This window comes from Cucurbita moschata, unplaced genomic scaffold (assembly GCF_002738365.1).
Source record: "Cucurbita moschata cultivar Rifu unplaced genomic scaffold, Cmos_1.0 Cmo_Scf00009, whole genome shotgun sequence".
In the NCBI taxonomy this organism is placed as follows: domain Eukaryota; kingdom Viridiplantae; phylum Streptophyta; class Magnoliopsida; order Cucurbitales; family Cucurbitaceae; genus Cucurbita; species Cucurbita moschata.
The window spans coordinates 2,193,471-2,209,134 of record NW_019268525.1 but is presented as its reverse complement, the minus strand read 5'-3'; the positions used below and the strand labels follow the sequence as shown (position 1 = coordinate 2,209,134).

At 38.5% G+C, this 15,664-nt stretch overlaps 3 protein-coding genes across 8 annotated transcripts; 1 reads left to right on the top strand and 2 right to left on the bottom strand.

Moving 5' to 3' along the window:
* The first annotated feature begins 3,095 nt into the window (after positions 1 to 3,095).
* On the top strand, positions 3,096 to 5,615 carry LOC111447952 (transcription factor GTE7-like). Its single transcript, XM_023087358.1, has 4 exons — positions 3,096 to 4,684; positions 4,785 to 5,001; positions 5,093 to 5,236; positions 5,322 to 5,615. The coding sequence occupies exons 1-3, from the start codon at positions 3,353 to 3,355 to the stop codon at positions 5,146 to 5,148; spliced, it is 1,605 nt and encodes a 534-aa protein (XP_022943126.1). The 5' UTR covers positions 3,096 to 3,352; the 3' UTR covers positions 5,149 to 5,236; positions 5,322 to 5,615.
* A 625-nt stretch (positions 5,616 to 6,240) lies between these two features.
* Positions 6,241 to 10,085, bottom strand: LOC111447951 (heat shock 70 kDa protein, mitochondrial-like). Its single transcript, XM_023087357.1, has 6 exons — positions 9,875 to 10,085; positions 9,060 to 9,136; positions 8,890 to 8,968; positions 8,238 to 8,804; positions 7,508 to 8,128; positions 6,241 to 7,198 (listed from the first exon to the last, which is right to left on the bottom strand). Exons 1-6 carry the CDS (start codon positions 9,947 to 9,949, stop codon positions 6,575 to 6,577), a joined length of 2,043 nt encoding a protein of 680 aa, XP_022943125.1. The 5' UTR covers positions 9,950 to 10,085; the 3' UTR covers positions 6,241 to 6,574.
* A 933-nt stretch (positions 10,086 to 11,018) lies between these two features.
* On the bottom strand, positions 11,019 to 14,767 carry LOC111447682 (zinc transport protein ZntB-like). 6 transcript variants are annotated; one of them, XR_002711309.1, is made up of 6 exons: positions 14,341 to 14,766; positions 13,134 to 13,899; positions 12,881 to 12,960; positions 11,937 to 12,201; positions 11,385 to 11,841; positions 11,019 to 11,289 (listed from the first exon to the last, which is right to left on the bottom strand). XR_002711309.1 is itself a non-coding variant. In XM_023086968.1 (5 exons), exons 2-5 carry the CDS (start codon positions 13,888 to 13,890, stop codon positions 11,573 to 11,575), a joined length of 1,371 nt encoding a protein of 456 aa, XP_022942736.1. In that variant the 5' UTR covers positions 13,891 to 13,899; positions 14,324 to 14,767; the 3' UTR covers positions 11,019 to 11,572. The 6 variants fall into 6 exon arrangements, 3 of the variants coding, with proteins under 3 accessions (XP_022942736.1, XP_022942734.1, XP_022942735.1); XR_002711311.1 differs by having other exon boundaries at positions 11,019 to 11,226; XR_002711310.1 differs by having other exon boundaries at positions 11,019 to 11,215.
* Positions 14,768 to 15,664: the final 897 nt, after the last annotated feature.

The following is a 15,664-nucleotide window of genomic DNA, read 5'->3' as shown; positions in this document are numbered from 1 at the left end:
TTCCGTTCCATTGTACTAAAGATATGGATTTTCTTTTTCTTTTTTACGTTATAAGCTGGCTTCTCACTTTCACAAAATCATAGCCATCCAAGAACATTCAATGGATTTTATAAGAATTGATAGATTGATTGCTCTGGCAAATGATCTTTGGCTTCCACCCATGAACTAGGATGAATCTCATTGATTTTTGGTCATAGCTCAGAATGCATTTATCATGATCATACATGACACACATGTTTCCTTGCAAATTTGGCTGTGGATCTTTATGGGTCATCCTAGGATTGCCCCTGACCATGTGTTCCTTTGTAAAAGATGCATGCGTTGGTTTCTAAATATTGTAAATTTGCAAAGATCTTTGGGTTGATCCATCTGATAGGTTTCAGTGCTTGAAAATGTTGGAAAGTCGGCTTTCACTTGTTGCTAGTGTTTCAGGTACTCAATAGCTGAACATTTGTAAACCATTAGGTAGTTGTAGCAGCCAGCAGCTAGCCTGACTTTGGAAAGAACCAAAAACCAACCAAATACACCTTCATCCAAGTTAACAGACCACCTAAAACCCTGCATGAGAGATGGATGCTTTGCAGCTTTAGGTTGGATTTAGTTGATGGTCTGGCGTTCATTTGATTTAGGTTGAACTTTTTTCTCATAGGATTTTTCTCAAGGAAAGGCGACTTATGTCCTGAAGCTCGATGGTTGCAAAAGTATAAGTTTTTATAAAGCTAATGAGAGATCCCAGATCGATTGGAGGGAAGAATGAATCATTCTTATAAGAGTATGAAAACTTCTCATTGACAAATGCGTTTTAAAAACCTCGAGGGAAAACCCAAAAAAGACCGTATCTGCTAACAGTGGGATCGGGCGGTACAACAAACTTGAACATAACTCAATCGATTAAGACGTATATCCTAGACCGAAAAATCTGATATTCGAGTTTTTCGATCTCTATGGTGTTTGAACTCAAAAGGGAAGGAATGAAAATGGTGCGAGTTCATAATTGGATGAAGCTATTCAACCAATGGTACAAGGCCTTCTTTTTTCTATTTTAGATGAGATTAGTTGTGTAGTCATTTAATGAAACTGTGTTGATTTTAATCATACTGATAGCGTTGATAGTTAATTGAAAAATAGTGTAGCATAGGTCTTTGAACTGATGTGAGCTACCTTTTCATAAATTATAAATATAACCCATAAAAAGTAGCCATTTTTGTGTCACCAATTATTATTATTATTATTATTATTATTATAGAAATATTCGTTCATATAATAATATTCCTTATTATTTAAACTTTTTGGATGCTTCTCTTTAAATCTTGGTATATGGTTTCTGTTTTTTTCTTGTACTTTTAATTACTTTTTTAACCTTTACTAAAAAAAAAACAAATTATTTTAATTAATATTGTTTTGATTTTCTTAGTATATTTAATATAAAATTTGAATACTATTTTCGGTTCAAATTTTAACGAGCAAATATAAAAATATATTTAATTGCTTATTTTTTTCGAAGTAATTTCTAAAATATTCAATGGCATATGATAATTTCTTAATAATTTATGTGTTTTTCGTCAATATTTCAAGACAAAATAATTCAAATAAAATAGTGATGTGAAGGCATTGGAATTTTTAATAAATAACATTGACTTTTTTAAATAAAAAAGGTCCATAATAGTATTTTAATCACGTTTAAGGTTAGAAGAGATATTAATTAAAGTTATAACCACACTAAATTTTCATTCTCTCCATCATTACTCCATGACTTTAATTATTATATTTTGGTTCCTAAAATATATTACCTTTTATAGTAATAATTTAAAATTTAAATCTAAATCTATGTATCTTGTTAAATACTTAAATTTACAACTATTTATTGAGATTTTTAAGAATTTTTTTTGTTTTAGTTTTTATATTTTTGATTTACTCTCAACCTAATAAAAATTATTTTTAAAAAAATATGAAGGGAACTATAAATATAATTATTTAAAGAAAATATTATAAAATATCATAATAAAAATAATTATATTTTTCCAAACCTGAATTTTAATATTACAACACAGTCTAGTCTTCCGTTCAAATAAAATTATTTCTAAAAATTAAATATTCAATAATTAAAATAATAACCTGATGTAATATACAATCTCATTTCTATACCTTGAGACATGACTATTCATTAAAATGAATATTCTTAACCAAAATACAAGGTTTTTACTTGGTGTAAAGAAAATAAATAAAATAAATAAATATGTTATAAAAATGGAAATATTAAGATTTTAAGCAAAATTACATATTAATTATAAAAGGAAAAAAAATAAAAAGGTGGAAGTATTGTTTGGAATATTTATAGATAGATATTAATTAAAGTGAGTGAGATCAAATTTTCCTAAAAATAAATAATTAGAGAAAAGAAAGTTTAAAAGTTGATTTGTGGACACGTGGAAATTGATTTATTACACAACTAATACGTTTTTAAATTTATGTTTAATTATATTTTGTCATTATCCGGAGGAAAAGGAAAGAAATATGGGTGTAGAAGTACAACCGCCAGGTCAGACTCAGGCCATTTTTTTTTTCAGAAATTAAAATAATAATAATAATAATATTATTATTATTATAGTATGAATTTACCAAAAAACCCCTTAATTGACTAAGTTAGCACATAGTGCAAAGGGCAAAAAGGAGGGGTTTGTTCACACGTTTTGGACGACCCCACCGGTGGGGCCCACCTCTTCACACCCAGCGCAGAAAATCAGCCAATCGCCTTTCGGTCGACATCAGCAGCTGTAGGGCCCACAAAACTCAATAAAAAAGTGAGTGAATTATACGAAACCCTAAATGCACGACAAATTCGGCCCAAATTCGTCCCAAACGCATCTCCCCAAATCACAGCTCCATCCTACGGTTTCAATTCGTCCACGTGTAGATAGCTCGAGATATGGACCGTTGATGCCAGGTCATTTGGTCATTTCACCGGCAGGAGAGAGAGAGCGTAGACCGTTCGATTGATGAGGGAAAGTGCATCGATGGTCATGATTCTGCCCGAAGTTTTTCGGGGCAGATCTCCACGCCTTTAAGATCAGACCCTAGCCCTTCTTCTTCCTCGCTCAGAAGTCAGGATCAACCCAAATCCTCGAACCCTAGCGCTGCAAGATTCCTTCTTTTTTTTCATTTTTGTTTTTCGTTTTTGTTGTGTACATCTTGAAGGAGGTTCTGTTTGTTTGTCTGCGGCGGCGCGTGAGGAATTTTTGGGCGCGTAGGAAGGACTTTCTCGGATATTAATGTTTAATCCTTCAACCACATTGGGAAATTCTCGACGGATCCCTGTCGGAATCCTACTGGGAATTCTGGATTCCGTACAGGAATGGCTTCCGCCGTCTTAGCTAACCGAAACGAATCCAATTGGCCGCAGCCGAGAGGCAACGGCCGTGGTACGGAAGGTGAATTCATGGGTAAAGTACCTTTTTCTAACCCTAACCCTAAATTTAATAAGAAACTATTTCATGGCGAGATGAACGGTTTTCAGAAAGATGAATCGCCGGCTGTGACTCAATCAGCATCAGATGATGCATCGTCAATCAATCATCATCTTAGATTGTCCAACGGCGTCGATTTTTGTCAATACGTGAGCTTCAACGTTTCCTCGTGCTCGAGGAAGGAGCTGATCGAGCTGAAGAGCAAGTTAATCTCCGAGCTAGAACAGATTCGGAAATTGAAAAATCGCATCAATTCAGGCGGACAACATTCCAGACCAAAACACCAGAAAAAATCGTCAAAAACCTCGGGAACCAAGCGGCCTCTACCAACGTCGAGCAACGGCAAGGATTTGAAGCGATCAAATTCAGAAAATGGTAATCTAATGAAGACTTGCTCGCAGATTTTGACGAAACTGATGAAGCACAAACATGGCTGGATCTTCAACAAGCCGGTCGATGTGGTAGGGATGGGCCTTCACGATTACTACGACGTCGTCAAGCGTCCGATGGATTTGGGATCCGTCAAAACCATTTTGAGTAAAGATGCGTACGAATCGCCGTTCGATTTCGCCTCCGATGTGAGGTTGACCTTCAAGAACGCGATGACCTATAATCCCAAGGGCCACGATGTACACGCTATGGCGGAGCAATTACTGTCGAGATTTGAGGAATTGTTTCGACCTCTGAGTGAAGTCCTCGAAGAAGAAGATCGTCGGTATCGTAGCTACCAGGAAGAGCTACCAGCGAATTCCTGGAATCTTTCAGAGGCTGAAAGAACAGTGAAGAAGGATCCTCAGAAGCAAATTGTGAAGAAGACAGAGCCGATGAAAGCTCCGTCGAGCTCCTCGAACCCCCCGCCGATGATGCAATCGCCGGTGAAAACACCCTCGCCTTTACGGGCACCGCCTGTAAAGCCAGTGAAACAGCCGAAGCCGAGAGCTAAAGATCCAAATAAGAGGGAAATGACACTAGAGGAGAAGCACAAATTGGGAATTGGGTTGCAGAGTTTGCCGCCGGAGAAAATGGAGCAAGTGGTGCAAATCATAAAGAAGAGAAATGGGCATTTGAAGCAGGATGGAGACGAGATTGAGCTCGACATTGAGGCCGTTGATACCGAAACACTCTGGGAGCTCGACCGACTGGTGACGAACTGGAAGAAGATGATGAGCAAGATCAAACGACAGGCTTTTATCACTGCTACGTCTAACAAGACCAATGGGGTAAATGAGCCGATACAGATCTTGGCTTCTCTTATGAGCATTCCACATTCTGCAGCCATTGTTTACATTTCTTGTGCTTATTTATTGTGAATTTTGACAGGTTAAGCCAACCCCTGAGAAAATGGAGGTCGGTTCGGAGATGAAGAAGCAACGGAAAGGGGAGGCTGGGGAGGAAGATGTGGACATTGGCGATGAAATGCCTGCGAGCAATTTCCCACCGGTTGAGATCGAGAAAGACGCTGGAGGAGGGCACGGTGCGAGCAGTAGTTCGAGCGGCTCGAGTAGTTCCAGCAGTGATGATTCCTCCTCTTCCAGTGGTATAACCCATCTCTAAGTGGTGGTGGATGTTTTGAGATTTGGGAATTGTTTCCACAAGTAGTAGAGGCTAACGGGGTACAATCCTTGCAGATTCGGATTCCGACGGCAGTTCTTCTGGGAGCGATTCCGACGACAATGCCCAATGAATCGGTGAGGATTAAATGGAAATAGATCCAAAATGGAGAGCTACAATCTCTCAAAGCGCTGCACACGGAGTGGAACCATTGGATACAGGTATTAAATTTGCCCATCTGATACCCTGATTTCTTATCAAGCTCCTGAGTTCTGTATCTCTGACCAAAGCCATTTTGACAAACAGGGCTGTTTAAATCTCCGAAGTGTGAAACACAGCGAGCATTTTTTATGGGGTTAGAGAAGTGGGGAGTTTGTGCCACGCCATGGCTGAAACAACACACTTGGGAGCCTCAACAATGGAAGCGAAGTTGGTGGTATGGTAAGGGATGGAAGTTAGGAAGGAATGTAGAAGAAGATGATGTTAGAATTGGGAAGTTCTATTATATACTCTTTTGTGTACACATCACTATTACACTTGTATATACATATATATACATATGTTTCAATGTGAATCAATGTCCAATTTTTCGATTCTAATGTGACATGACAACTTCATTCTTCCATCCTTTCCTATATATTCGTACCAACCCATCGTTTACTTTTACTATATGCTGGGTTTTTCCGACCTGTTCGTCTTGCCCATGAATCTAGGACAATTGTTTGTTCATTCTATTAACTATGGGTCGCCTTTTGGGGCTGTTCTGTAAATAAATATGGGTCCGAAGATGAGCTACAAGAGTCCATTCCCTTCTGCTGAATACTCGATGATGATAAGCTGTGAAATAAAGGAATCTCAAGAGCAGGAACAGCAGCCCCATTTTGTTTTGTGGATATGAACAGCGCCGCCCCTCTCTTTGATCTTTTTGCCGATGGAAGGAATCGGCATCTCCATTGCTCACGCCATGCACGTGCGAGAAGCATGGATGAAGATGACCTATAAAAAAGTAGGAGAAAAAGATGACAAAAATCCATTTCAGCTTTTAACAGAGGCTTTGGTTTTCTTTTCCACATTGGAAAGAAACCCCATGATATCACTTGATGACAACAGCGAAGTTTGTACAAGAAGCAACTCGACTTGATTCCTGTTGTCTGTAATAATAATAAGCAGCAGCAGCCACCCTAGTGTGCTATTTTTTGTCAAGGTAGTAAATAAAAGAGAGAACTTGCATTCGAGTGAGTTTATTCATCAAATTAGCGTAAATCAAAAGCATGGTCATGATTCAGACGAGTTTTTTGTCATCGAAAACAGGCAGGCAGTGACACAAATCACTGACAAATTTCTTTAACAAAGAATTCAACAAAGCAAAACAGCAGCAATACACTGCTGCTGGTATTATCAGGAACGTTCTACCAACCTCCCAACGATTAGATACAAAAATCCGCTAGGTTTCTTAGTTCTACCGCAAAAATAAGATGAGAGCACCCTTTGGTTGTAAAAAATAAGGGAAAGAAAATCCATGCAACCGAACAATCAGGACGACATTACAGCGCCTTGCCTTATTTCTTCACCTCTTCGTACTCAGCTTCAGAAGCTTGTTCGCCACCCTGAGACCCTCCAGAAGCAGCATCACCACCTGAACCACCAGCCATATGTTGCCCAATCTTGGAAACAGCTTTGTTGGCGACGTCAAGTTTTGCCTTGATCTCTTCGATGTCATCTCCAGACATTGCCTTCCTCAAATCTGCTACTGCGTCCTCAATTTCCTTGGCAACCTCACTAGGTATTTTCTCCCTGTATTCACCCAAGCTCTTCTCAATGCTGTAGATGGTGGTATCTGCACTGTTTCTGATGTCAATAAGAGATTTCCTCTCTTGGTCCTTCTGGGCATGCAACTCTGCTTCCTTCACCATTTTCTCTATTTCGTCATCTGAGAGTCCTCCAGAAGATCGAATGGTGATTTGTTGCTCTTTACCGGTGGACTTGTCCTTGGCCGAGACAGTAACAATACCATTGGCATCAATATCGAATGTCACCTCAACTTGAGGCATTCCTCTTGGAGCGGGAGGAATTCCAACCAACTCAAACTCCCCTAGAAGCTTGTTGTCAGAAGCCATTTCTCTCTCACCTTGTAATACCTTGATACCCACCTGGGTCTGGTTGTCAGCTGCAGTTGAGAACACCTGCAATGAGGAAATTCGAATAATTACAAATGCATCATCCACAATGGACAAAATTGATCAGCCTCAACGTACTACTGGTTTTTTATAAGCAACAGCAATAAATACTTGATTCAAACTACCATCTATAACTAAATTGTACTATATCATCGCCAATTGACCCCTATCTATTATCGTGAATGCTCCATGTGGAAGGTACTTGACTTTCCGAAAATATGGGGATGAGGAACAGAATTAACTTGGCAGAAGGGTTAGCCAGAGTAGAATTTACTCATACATTACTGTTATAAACAAGCTTGACGAAGAAATTACCTGGCTCTTCTTAGTTGGAATGGTAGTGTTCCGACTGATCAACCTTGTAAATATACCGCCAAGCGTCTCAATACCAAGCGATAGTGGGGTAACATCCAAAAGAAGCAATTCTTTGACATCACCACGAAGAATGCCACCCTGAATTGCAGCTCCCATAGCAACTGCTTCATCAGGATTCACCCCTTTACTGGGGCTCTTACCAAAAATTTCTGTGACAACTTCTTGCACCTTAGGTACACGAGTCATTCCACCCACTAAAAGCACTTCATCCACTTCTTTGATGGAAATATTGGCATCCTTCAAACAATTTTTGCATGGTGCCTTGGTCCTTTCAATCAGGTTACTAACTAGACTTTCAAATTTCGACCTGGTCAAAGTGATGTTCAAATGCTTTGCACCAGATGCATCAGCAGTGATAAATGGCAGGTTAATTTCAGTCTGCGATGTAGATGACAGTTCAATCTTTGCCTTCTCTGCAGCCTCCCTAAGCCTCTGCAAGGCAAGCTTGTCCTTGGTAAGGTCAATTGCATCGGTTCGCTTGAACTCACTAACCAGGAAGTCCAGTAGAGCATTGTCAAAATCCTCTCCTCCCAAGAATGTGTCACCATTTGTCGATTTCACCTAATAACATAATGTAGGCTTGTAAAACTCAGATATTATGGAAGCAAAAAAGATTTAAGAATGTAAAACTCATATTACGAAAAAGTACCAACATAGGGAAAAATTCTACCTCAAAAACACCATTGGATATCTCCAAGATGGAAACATCAAATGTGCCACCACCAAGATCAAAGACAGCAATAAGACCTTCCTTATTATTCATTCCATAGGAAAGTGCAGCAGCAGTGGGCTCATTGATAATTCTTTGAACATCCAAACCAGCAATCCTGCCAGCATCCTTTGTTGCCTGTCTCTGTGCATCATTGAAATAAGCTGGAACGGTAATTACAGCCTTGGACACGCTCTTTCCCAGATAGGCTTCAGCAGTTTCCTTCATCTTTGTTAGAACAAAAGCACCAATCTGACTCGGTGAGTACTGCTGTCCATTTGCTTCAACCCAAGCATCTCCATTAGGAGCTCTGACTATTTTGTATGGTACCATCTTCATTTCCTTCTGTGTCTGGGGGTCATCAAAGCGTCTACCAATGAGACGTTTGGTTCCAAACACAGTATTAGTTGGATTAGTAACTGCCTGTCTCTTTGCTGGTGTTCCTACAAGTAGTTCACCTTTTTGATTGAAAGCAACCACTGATGGTGTAGTCCTAGCACCTTCAGAGTTTTCAATAACTTTTGGATTCTACAAACATATAACCAGAATCAGGGAAGCATAAAATGGGCACACTCAAGCCATTAATCAACCACGTGTGTACATTGAGACTTACCTTCCCTTCCATTACAGAAACACAGGAATTGGTGGTACCCAAATCAATACCGATAACATCACTCCCAGCTGGCTTTGAACTGCATGGAGAAGACAAGACAAACATCAGGCAATGATGGAAACCAACAGATAACATTAATCAAGTAACTAATCACTTTAAGTCATCAGAACCTGAATGGCCTGGACAAACTTGCCCATGATTGGCTGAGGTGAGACCTGGCCAATGACGACTTGGCATTGCTTGTTAACTGCAACATCATAAACATACGCGTGTAAGTCTGAAAATTGTGATAGTGGATATGCCAGCAAGTAAAAATCCCATGCAGTACAGGTGGAACAACAAAGTTTCAAATGACTGACTAGTGATTAAAGCCAAGAAGGACTATGTTTTATGGGTAAAAAAACAAAGTCGTGTTGGTACGACATGAAAATGAGCGCAACTAACAAAATCAAAGAATCGCATTCAAACCGCTTCGTACCTAGACTCGACTAGAAAGGAGGGGGGGCACCTCAAATCATCAAAAGATTTATGACATATTTCCCACCAACAACTAAATCAAAAACATCTCCAAGCTACTGACCACATGAAAGTCACAATCCAACCAAACAACCTTTTACCATTCCCGTACACTACTGTCCACCCAACTCTCTTCATGAATAGACCGAAATACGAGACATTCCCACACACTAGTAAATAATCACAACGAATTCGTTATACACAGATCCGATAGAGCGTGCACAACAGAAGCCCCAATCCATAGTTCTAATCAGATCACGTATTTCAAACCATAACCAAAACCAAAATTCGATCACTCCAGCTTCATTTATTACAAACAATAAAAAGTTCCGACAGAAATATTAACAAGCACAATCAGCTCCCAGATGTCCAAAAGCAACAAAACTCGACAACTCAAAAAGTACAAACCAAAAATCAACAACAGAGAACAAACAATTGAGTAATCACAGGAAAGGAGAAGCAGACATACGGATCGGTAAGCTGAAATGGAGGATGAGGCTAAATCGCGACGTCGAAGAGAACGGAGCAGCACACCGGTGGCCATGGGCGAAACTGGTAGAGGAAAAAAAGGGGAGAAAGGTAGGGTTTAGGGTTTTGGGGGAAAGGAGAAGTGAGAGGAGAAGGTTTTTATGTGAGGCGGTGAGTGGAAGCGGAGGATGGTTCTAGCACGTTAGTCGTCGTGGAAGATTCTAGATCTCTATTCATCCCAACTTAAACCTAAAAAAGCCCACCTGTTTCTCTTAAATAAAACTACATTTACACCCGAAAAAATGAGGTCCAAAATTACCCAATTTAAATAATATATACATTAAAATGTTTATATTTAATCCATTATCTAATAAATTTTAAATATATTTATTTTTAAAAATTTATTATACATTTTTAATATTTTTTTTAGTTCAATAATGATAAGGAGAATATCAAATTATCAACCTCTTAAATGATAAATTAATGTTTTATCTAGTCAACTTAGATAAATCAGTGTTTTACTTAGTCAACTTATGCTTGAATTAATCGTGATTATTGGATGTGATTTTAATTTTTAATTTTAATTATTATAATGCAATATGCCCGTAAAATATATTTTGTTAGATCTACAAATGTAAGTTATTGATTCAAACCCTCAACCTCTTATTGAATGTTAGGTTTAGATTATGGAAGACTAGGAAAAAATTAGACTTCTGAATCTCCACTTGGCGCGTTGTTGAACACACACACATGAGCACATATATAGGACTTCACCGCTTTGAGGATAGGATGTCGACCACACACAAGCACATATATATAGGACTTCACCCCGACCACACACACACAAGCACATATATGTAGGACTTCACCCCCTTGAAAACAGGATGCCGACTGGGGAGGAGCTCGAAGCCAACCTATACTTTCTTGAGGCTTGTCCCAACCTCTAAATCAAACAATTGGCGAGCTAGAAAAGGAACCAGCCTATTCTCGAAAGCTTTGTACGGTAGACGCAAACTAACAACGAACGAATTGACAAGTCCTCCATTGAATGCGATGTAAAAGAAAGACTAAAAAAAATATCCGAATGAGCATCATACGTATAAAAGCTGAATGTTAAACGTAAGGTATTGATTCGACCCCTCGACTTCCTATCAAATATTATGTTTAAATTGTCATTAAAACTTAGTAATAAAAAAGGATTAGAGCTTTGAATCTCCATTTGGTACATTGTTTTACAACATTTGTATGCCAACACTTGAAGACAACATGTTTACATTTTTCAACTAGCTCAATAACACCAGAATATATCCTCCATGAATGTTAAGTATAGCAGCGTGAGTACCTGAGAAGGAACTGATAAAAGCATTGGTGCTTGCCAGAAATAAACAATGCCTAACAGTGTTTCCATACAAATCTCTGAGAGTGAAAAAGGAAGAAGAGAATAAAAGAAACTGTACATGTCAAAAGCTTACAAATGTGGAATAAAACATGTTAGGATAAGACTGGCTAACCTCATTGACCTGAAACAAACTGCAACCAAATTCTTTTAAGCAAGTCTCCCAGGGAATGGGAGGACGATACAGTAGCGATGTACGATTTTGTAGATCAATGGTTTGACTTAGATCATCTGGGATCGAGATCGAGACCGAGATGCTGGGTTCGCAAAAGTCGTGTTGTTCAGTGAGGATGGCGCTTATCATCAAATCCGAAGATAACCTCCTCCCCTGTTATCATCCCCATTTCTCATAGTTCTCTTCAGAAAGGACTTTCTGTTGAGAGACCAGCTCCTTCTCATCTTCCTCCGCCGATGCCATGCTGCTATGTAGGTATAAAGAGCTGGGAAACTGAAGCAGAGCAACACGAGTAGTAGCATTGCGACACAAAGAAACATGACGTTACGAAACCCGTCTTTCAACTCTGGATTTCTCTGATCGGTCCATGGTACTCCACCAACATTCATGCCGAATACTGCAAGGGCGGTTCCAAGACACTAGGATGAGTTTCGCCAAACAGATCATGGTGAAAACTGAAATTAAAGACTATTTTTAAAAAGAGGTCAGTACCTCCAGTTATGACAGATAAAGGTAAGAATATGATTGAAAGAAACGATAGATAATAGAGTTTCTTGTTAATTTGCTCAGCTTGCCAACTATCGAGACCAGCCTGAATGGCGGTGACACGGTTTGCAATGAATCCAACATTCTCTTTCAATCGTCGTAAACGTCCAATTAATTCCTCGAGCGAGCTGATGTCTTCACTGGCAAACCAATGTTTAGAAGAACACTTTTCTTTCACTCGTGGAAAGACTTGTTCCCCATGTGCAATCACCTGCGTTCAATCAAAAACGCATACAAAAAGATGAGTACGTAATAGTAGATTAAAACGCGTGAAGACGATTCCACGAATACCCAAACATCTTCTTCCAATATACAATGGTTGCATTCTGTATTTCCTACATTATGCTTCAATCATATAGTTCAATCCATTTTCTATTTATACAAAAATTCATTCTCTATGTTATGGCAACAGAGACTCGGTTTTCAAATCACTTATTCCTTGACGAGCAAAGCAAGAGGTCAACAGTCAGTCTAAAATCACGTACAATGTTACCTCGTGTAATCAATTTTCTTTTCAAAACTCTCGTGAAATTAATTAAATTACAAGTTTAATCCATAAACTTTCAGGATTGTATCTAATTAGTCTTTGTGCTTCAAAAAGCTTCTTGATTTTCAAGGTTGTGGTTTATGTCGTTCCTATATTTTAAAAAGTTTCTATAGGCCTTTGAAGATTAATATAGTAGGCTGATGTTGCGGCACACGTGCTAAACTTACGAGTTAACGAGATGGACCATGACACAAAATGTAAACTTCAAAGGCATAAATAGATAAGACTTTCCAGAGTTAAGTGACATATTAAAAAAATCAAAGAAACACAACTCTGAAAGCTCCGGTTTGCCATAGTCTTGGAAAACAGGAGAGAGTACTGAGAAAATGAACTGAGATGCTACCTGCAGGAGCCGCTGCAAGTTGAGGTTCATTTTGGGGAATCTTCGGTCATCGAGCATTTGTTTTTTTAAAGCGAATCCACCTAACAACAATGGAAGACTTCTATTATGATAGACTTATGGTACTCGACTTTTAGAGAACGATACATTTACACATTAAGTTCTTGACAAAAATATTTCATCTGGCCAATGATTCTGTATCTACAAGAGCATCTATATTATACTCTTAGAAAGAAAAAGAAAGAACTATAGGTACCTCTATCCATTTCAAGCTCCACAGAATCCAACTCAATCTCGAGCTTCGTCACAACATCTTGAAGATGATCCATGTGTGTATCGATAATATGAACAACCAGATTTGAGAGGGACGCTGGCACCGGATTATCAGCCTCCTCTGAGTGATTCATTGTCAAAAGGAATTCAAGAACATGCTCCCTAATCACAATACTCCCACTTTCTCTCTGCTCACCTCTTAAGTGAGAGGGGCTCTCCACACTAGGAACCTCCGAGAGAAGAGACTGACCAACCGGTGAGAATCCTAATCTCGGAACACGTCCCAATGACACGGTGATGACAGAATGCTCGGTAATTCTAGCAGCAATTCTGAATGTAAAGTCACAAGATGCAGGGCCAGGTGAATTTACTCTGAAGACAAGAGCCCCATCAACATGTCCACAAAAGGGACCATTGCTTACAAGGGAGAGAATATCTTGAAGCTTCAAAGGCGGGCAAAGAACATCAATGAGATACTGAGCAGATTGGGCCAGTTTTTGATTGCCTTTCGGAAGTTCTACATGATACCAACAAAACTCCTTTCCTCTACCCTCAGTAAGATCCCATTCCTTGTTATAATAGTTGCCATTTCCATCAAATATATATGCTCTCTTCCTCACCATTCCCGGAAAATGCGTACGGGACAGACCAGCCTCCCGCAAAAGAAGGCGCGCTGAAGGCTCTCTTTCCATTCCATCCAATTCCCCATTGGCAACAGTCTCCGCATTAGCAAGCTCCATGTATTTGTTCTGGAATTTCAAATACCACGAATCAAAATCCCCATCGAGCCAAATTCAAGCAAGCTGTTCTAATTTCCCCCCACTAATTTTGACATAAAACCGTCACTCCACTTAGATCTAAACACAAAGGCCGAGAGAAACATAACCCAATGAAAAAGGCAACAAAAAAACACTTGCCCCTATCTTGAATAAAGCAAGATTCCACAACTCATATGAACCATTTTCAAAGGTACCAACAGGGAATCAATGGAATAACGAGTTAAGAAGAATCGCAGTGAAATCACTGGAGCAACCAGAATAACAAATTAGATATATTATGCAACGGAATCAGAAATCAAACAGACTTACCTCCTGGTATGACTCGAAAACCCTATCCCGAAAACATCGAGCAGAAAATTTGAAAGAAAAAAAGAAAATCGAAAAGGCGAATTACCAAATTTCGAGAACTACCTTCACAGCCTTGTCAAAGGCCATTCAACCACCACGTAGGTTACGAAACATGAAATCGATGCGAAAATTCAACACACACGTGGACTTTCACCAATATGAAGTGCTCCGTGATTGACAGAGGTGATTAAACAAGACCTGTTCTTCTGGTTGTCGTCTTTCGAGGAAGCTTCCTTCTCATAGCCAAGTTGGGAAGTTTGAAACTATTTGGAATCGAATTGCAGTGCTGTATAAGAACGTTTAGATCACCTCCAGGCACGAACAATTTTTAAAAATTTGTTCATAAGCAGACGAGATTCCAGTCTATTGCGCTTGGACTTGGATCCATTTTAAAATCTTTTCCCAATGGGACTTGCAATTGAAGGTTTTGGCGGCCAGGTCGCGGCCAGGTCACTGTCGATTGGTGCCAGAAAAGAGTCAAAAATAGTTTACAAGGGGTAGCGAAAGCCAAGCGGGGTAGCTATGAAATGTCCATCTATAAACAACCTAACGAAGTAATTTCTGATATTTTTAAATTAAAATGCTTCATATTCCTTTTTAAATTGTCTGGTCGGGTTGTCTTTTAATTCGACTGTGCCTTGGATTAAGTTGGAAAAATCTTTCATAACAACCTTCTATTTTCAATCCTTGATTTCAAATGTCTAGTTGTTTTTTTTAATTATTAAAATAAAAATAAAATCTCATAAAACTCAAATATCAAATGTTTACAAGTCATAATATTATGTTAGCATCCGTTGCAAATGTTAAATATTCGTAATTTTCATGATAATGTTAGAAGCACAGTAGAGTTGGGTTAGGTTATAACCTTGTTTCATTTATTAGTTCGATAACTCTCAAACCCGCTCAAATTGTTTATTTCAAAAATTCAACTCAACCCGAACTCAAAAAAATATGATCCAACCCAAATTTTTATGGTTTAGACTGGATAACTCGAAACGGTCAGATTATCAAATCATATGAATATAAATCTTTTCACATCAATTGAGTACTTGAAAATGTTTTTATATGTAAAGACTGGAAGGGCATTATTGTCGATTCAACAAGTATTCTTCAATCATGGCGCCGTTTAGAAGAAAAGAAATTATACCCAAACAACCCACTAACACAATAAGTGAATATAAAAAAATACGACATTTTGTTACAACTTAATAAAAAAAATGTTTCGAAATTTAATCAAGTAGTTAACAGAAAATTGAAATTAAGCGTGAATCAAATATACATAATGCTAAATTACTAAAGATAATTATTGCATCCCTGTCCACTTAACTTATAAAAGACATAAAATCGGGTCCAAACATTGTATTAATTATAACTTTGAAAAATGATG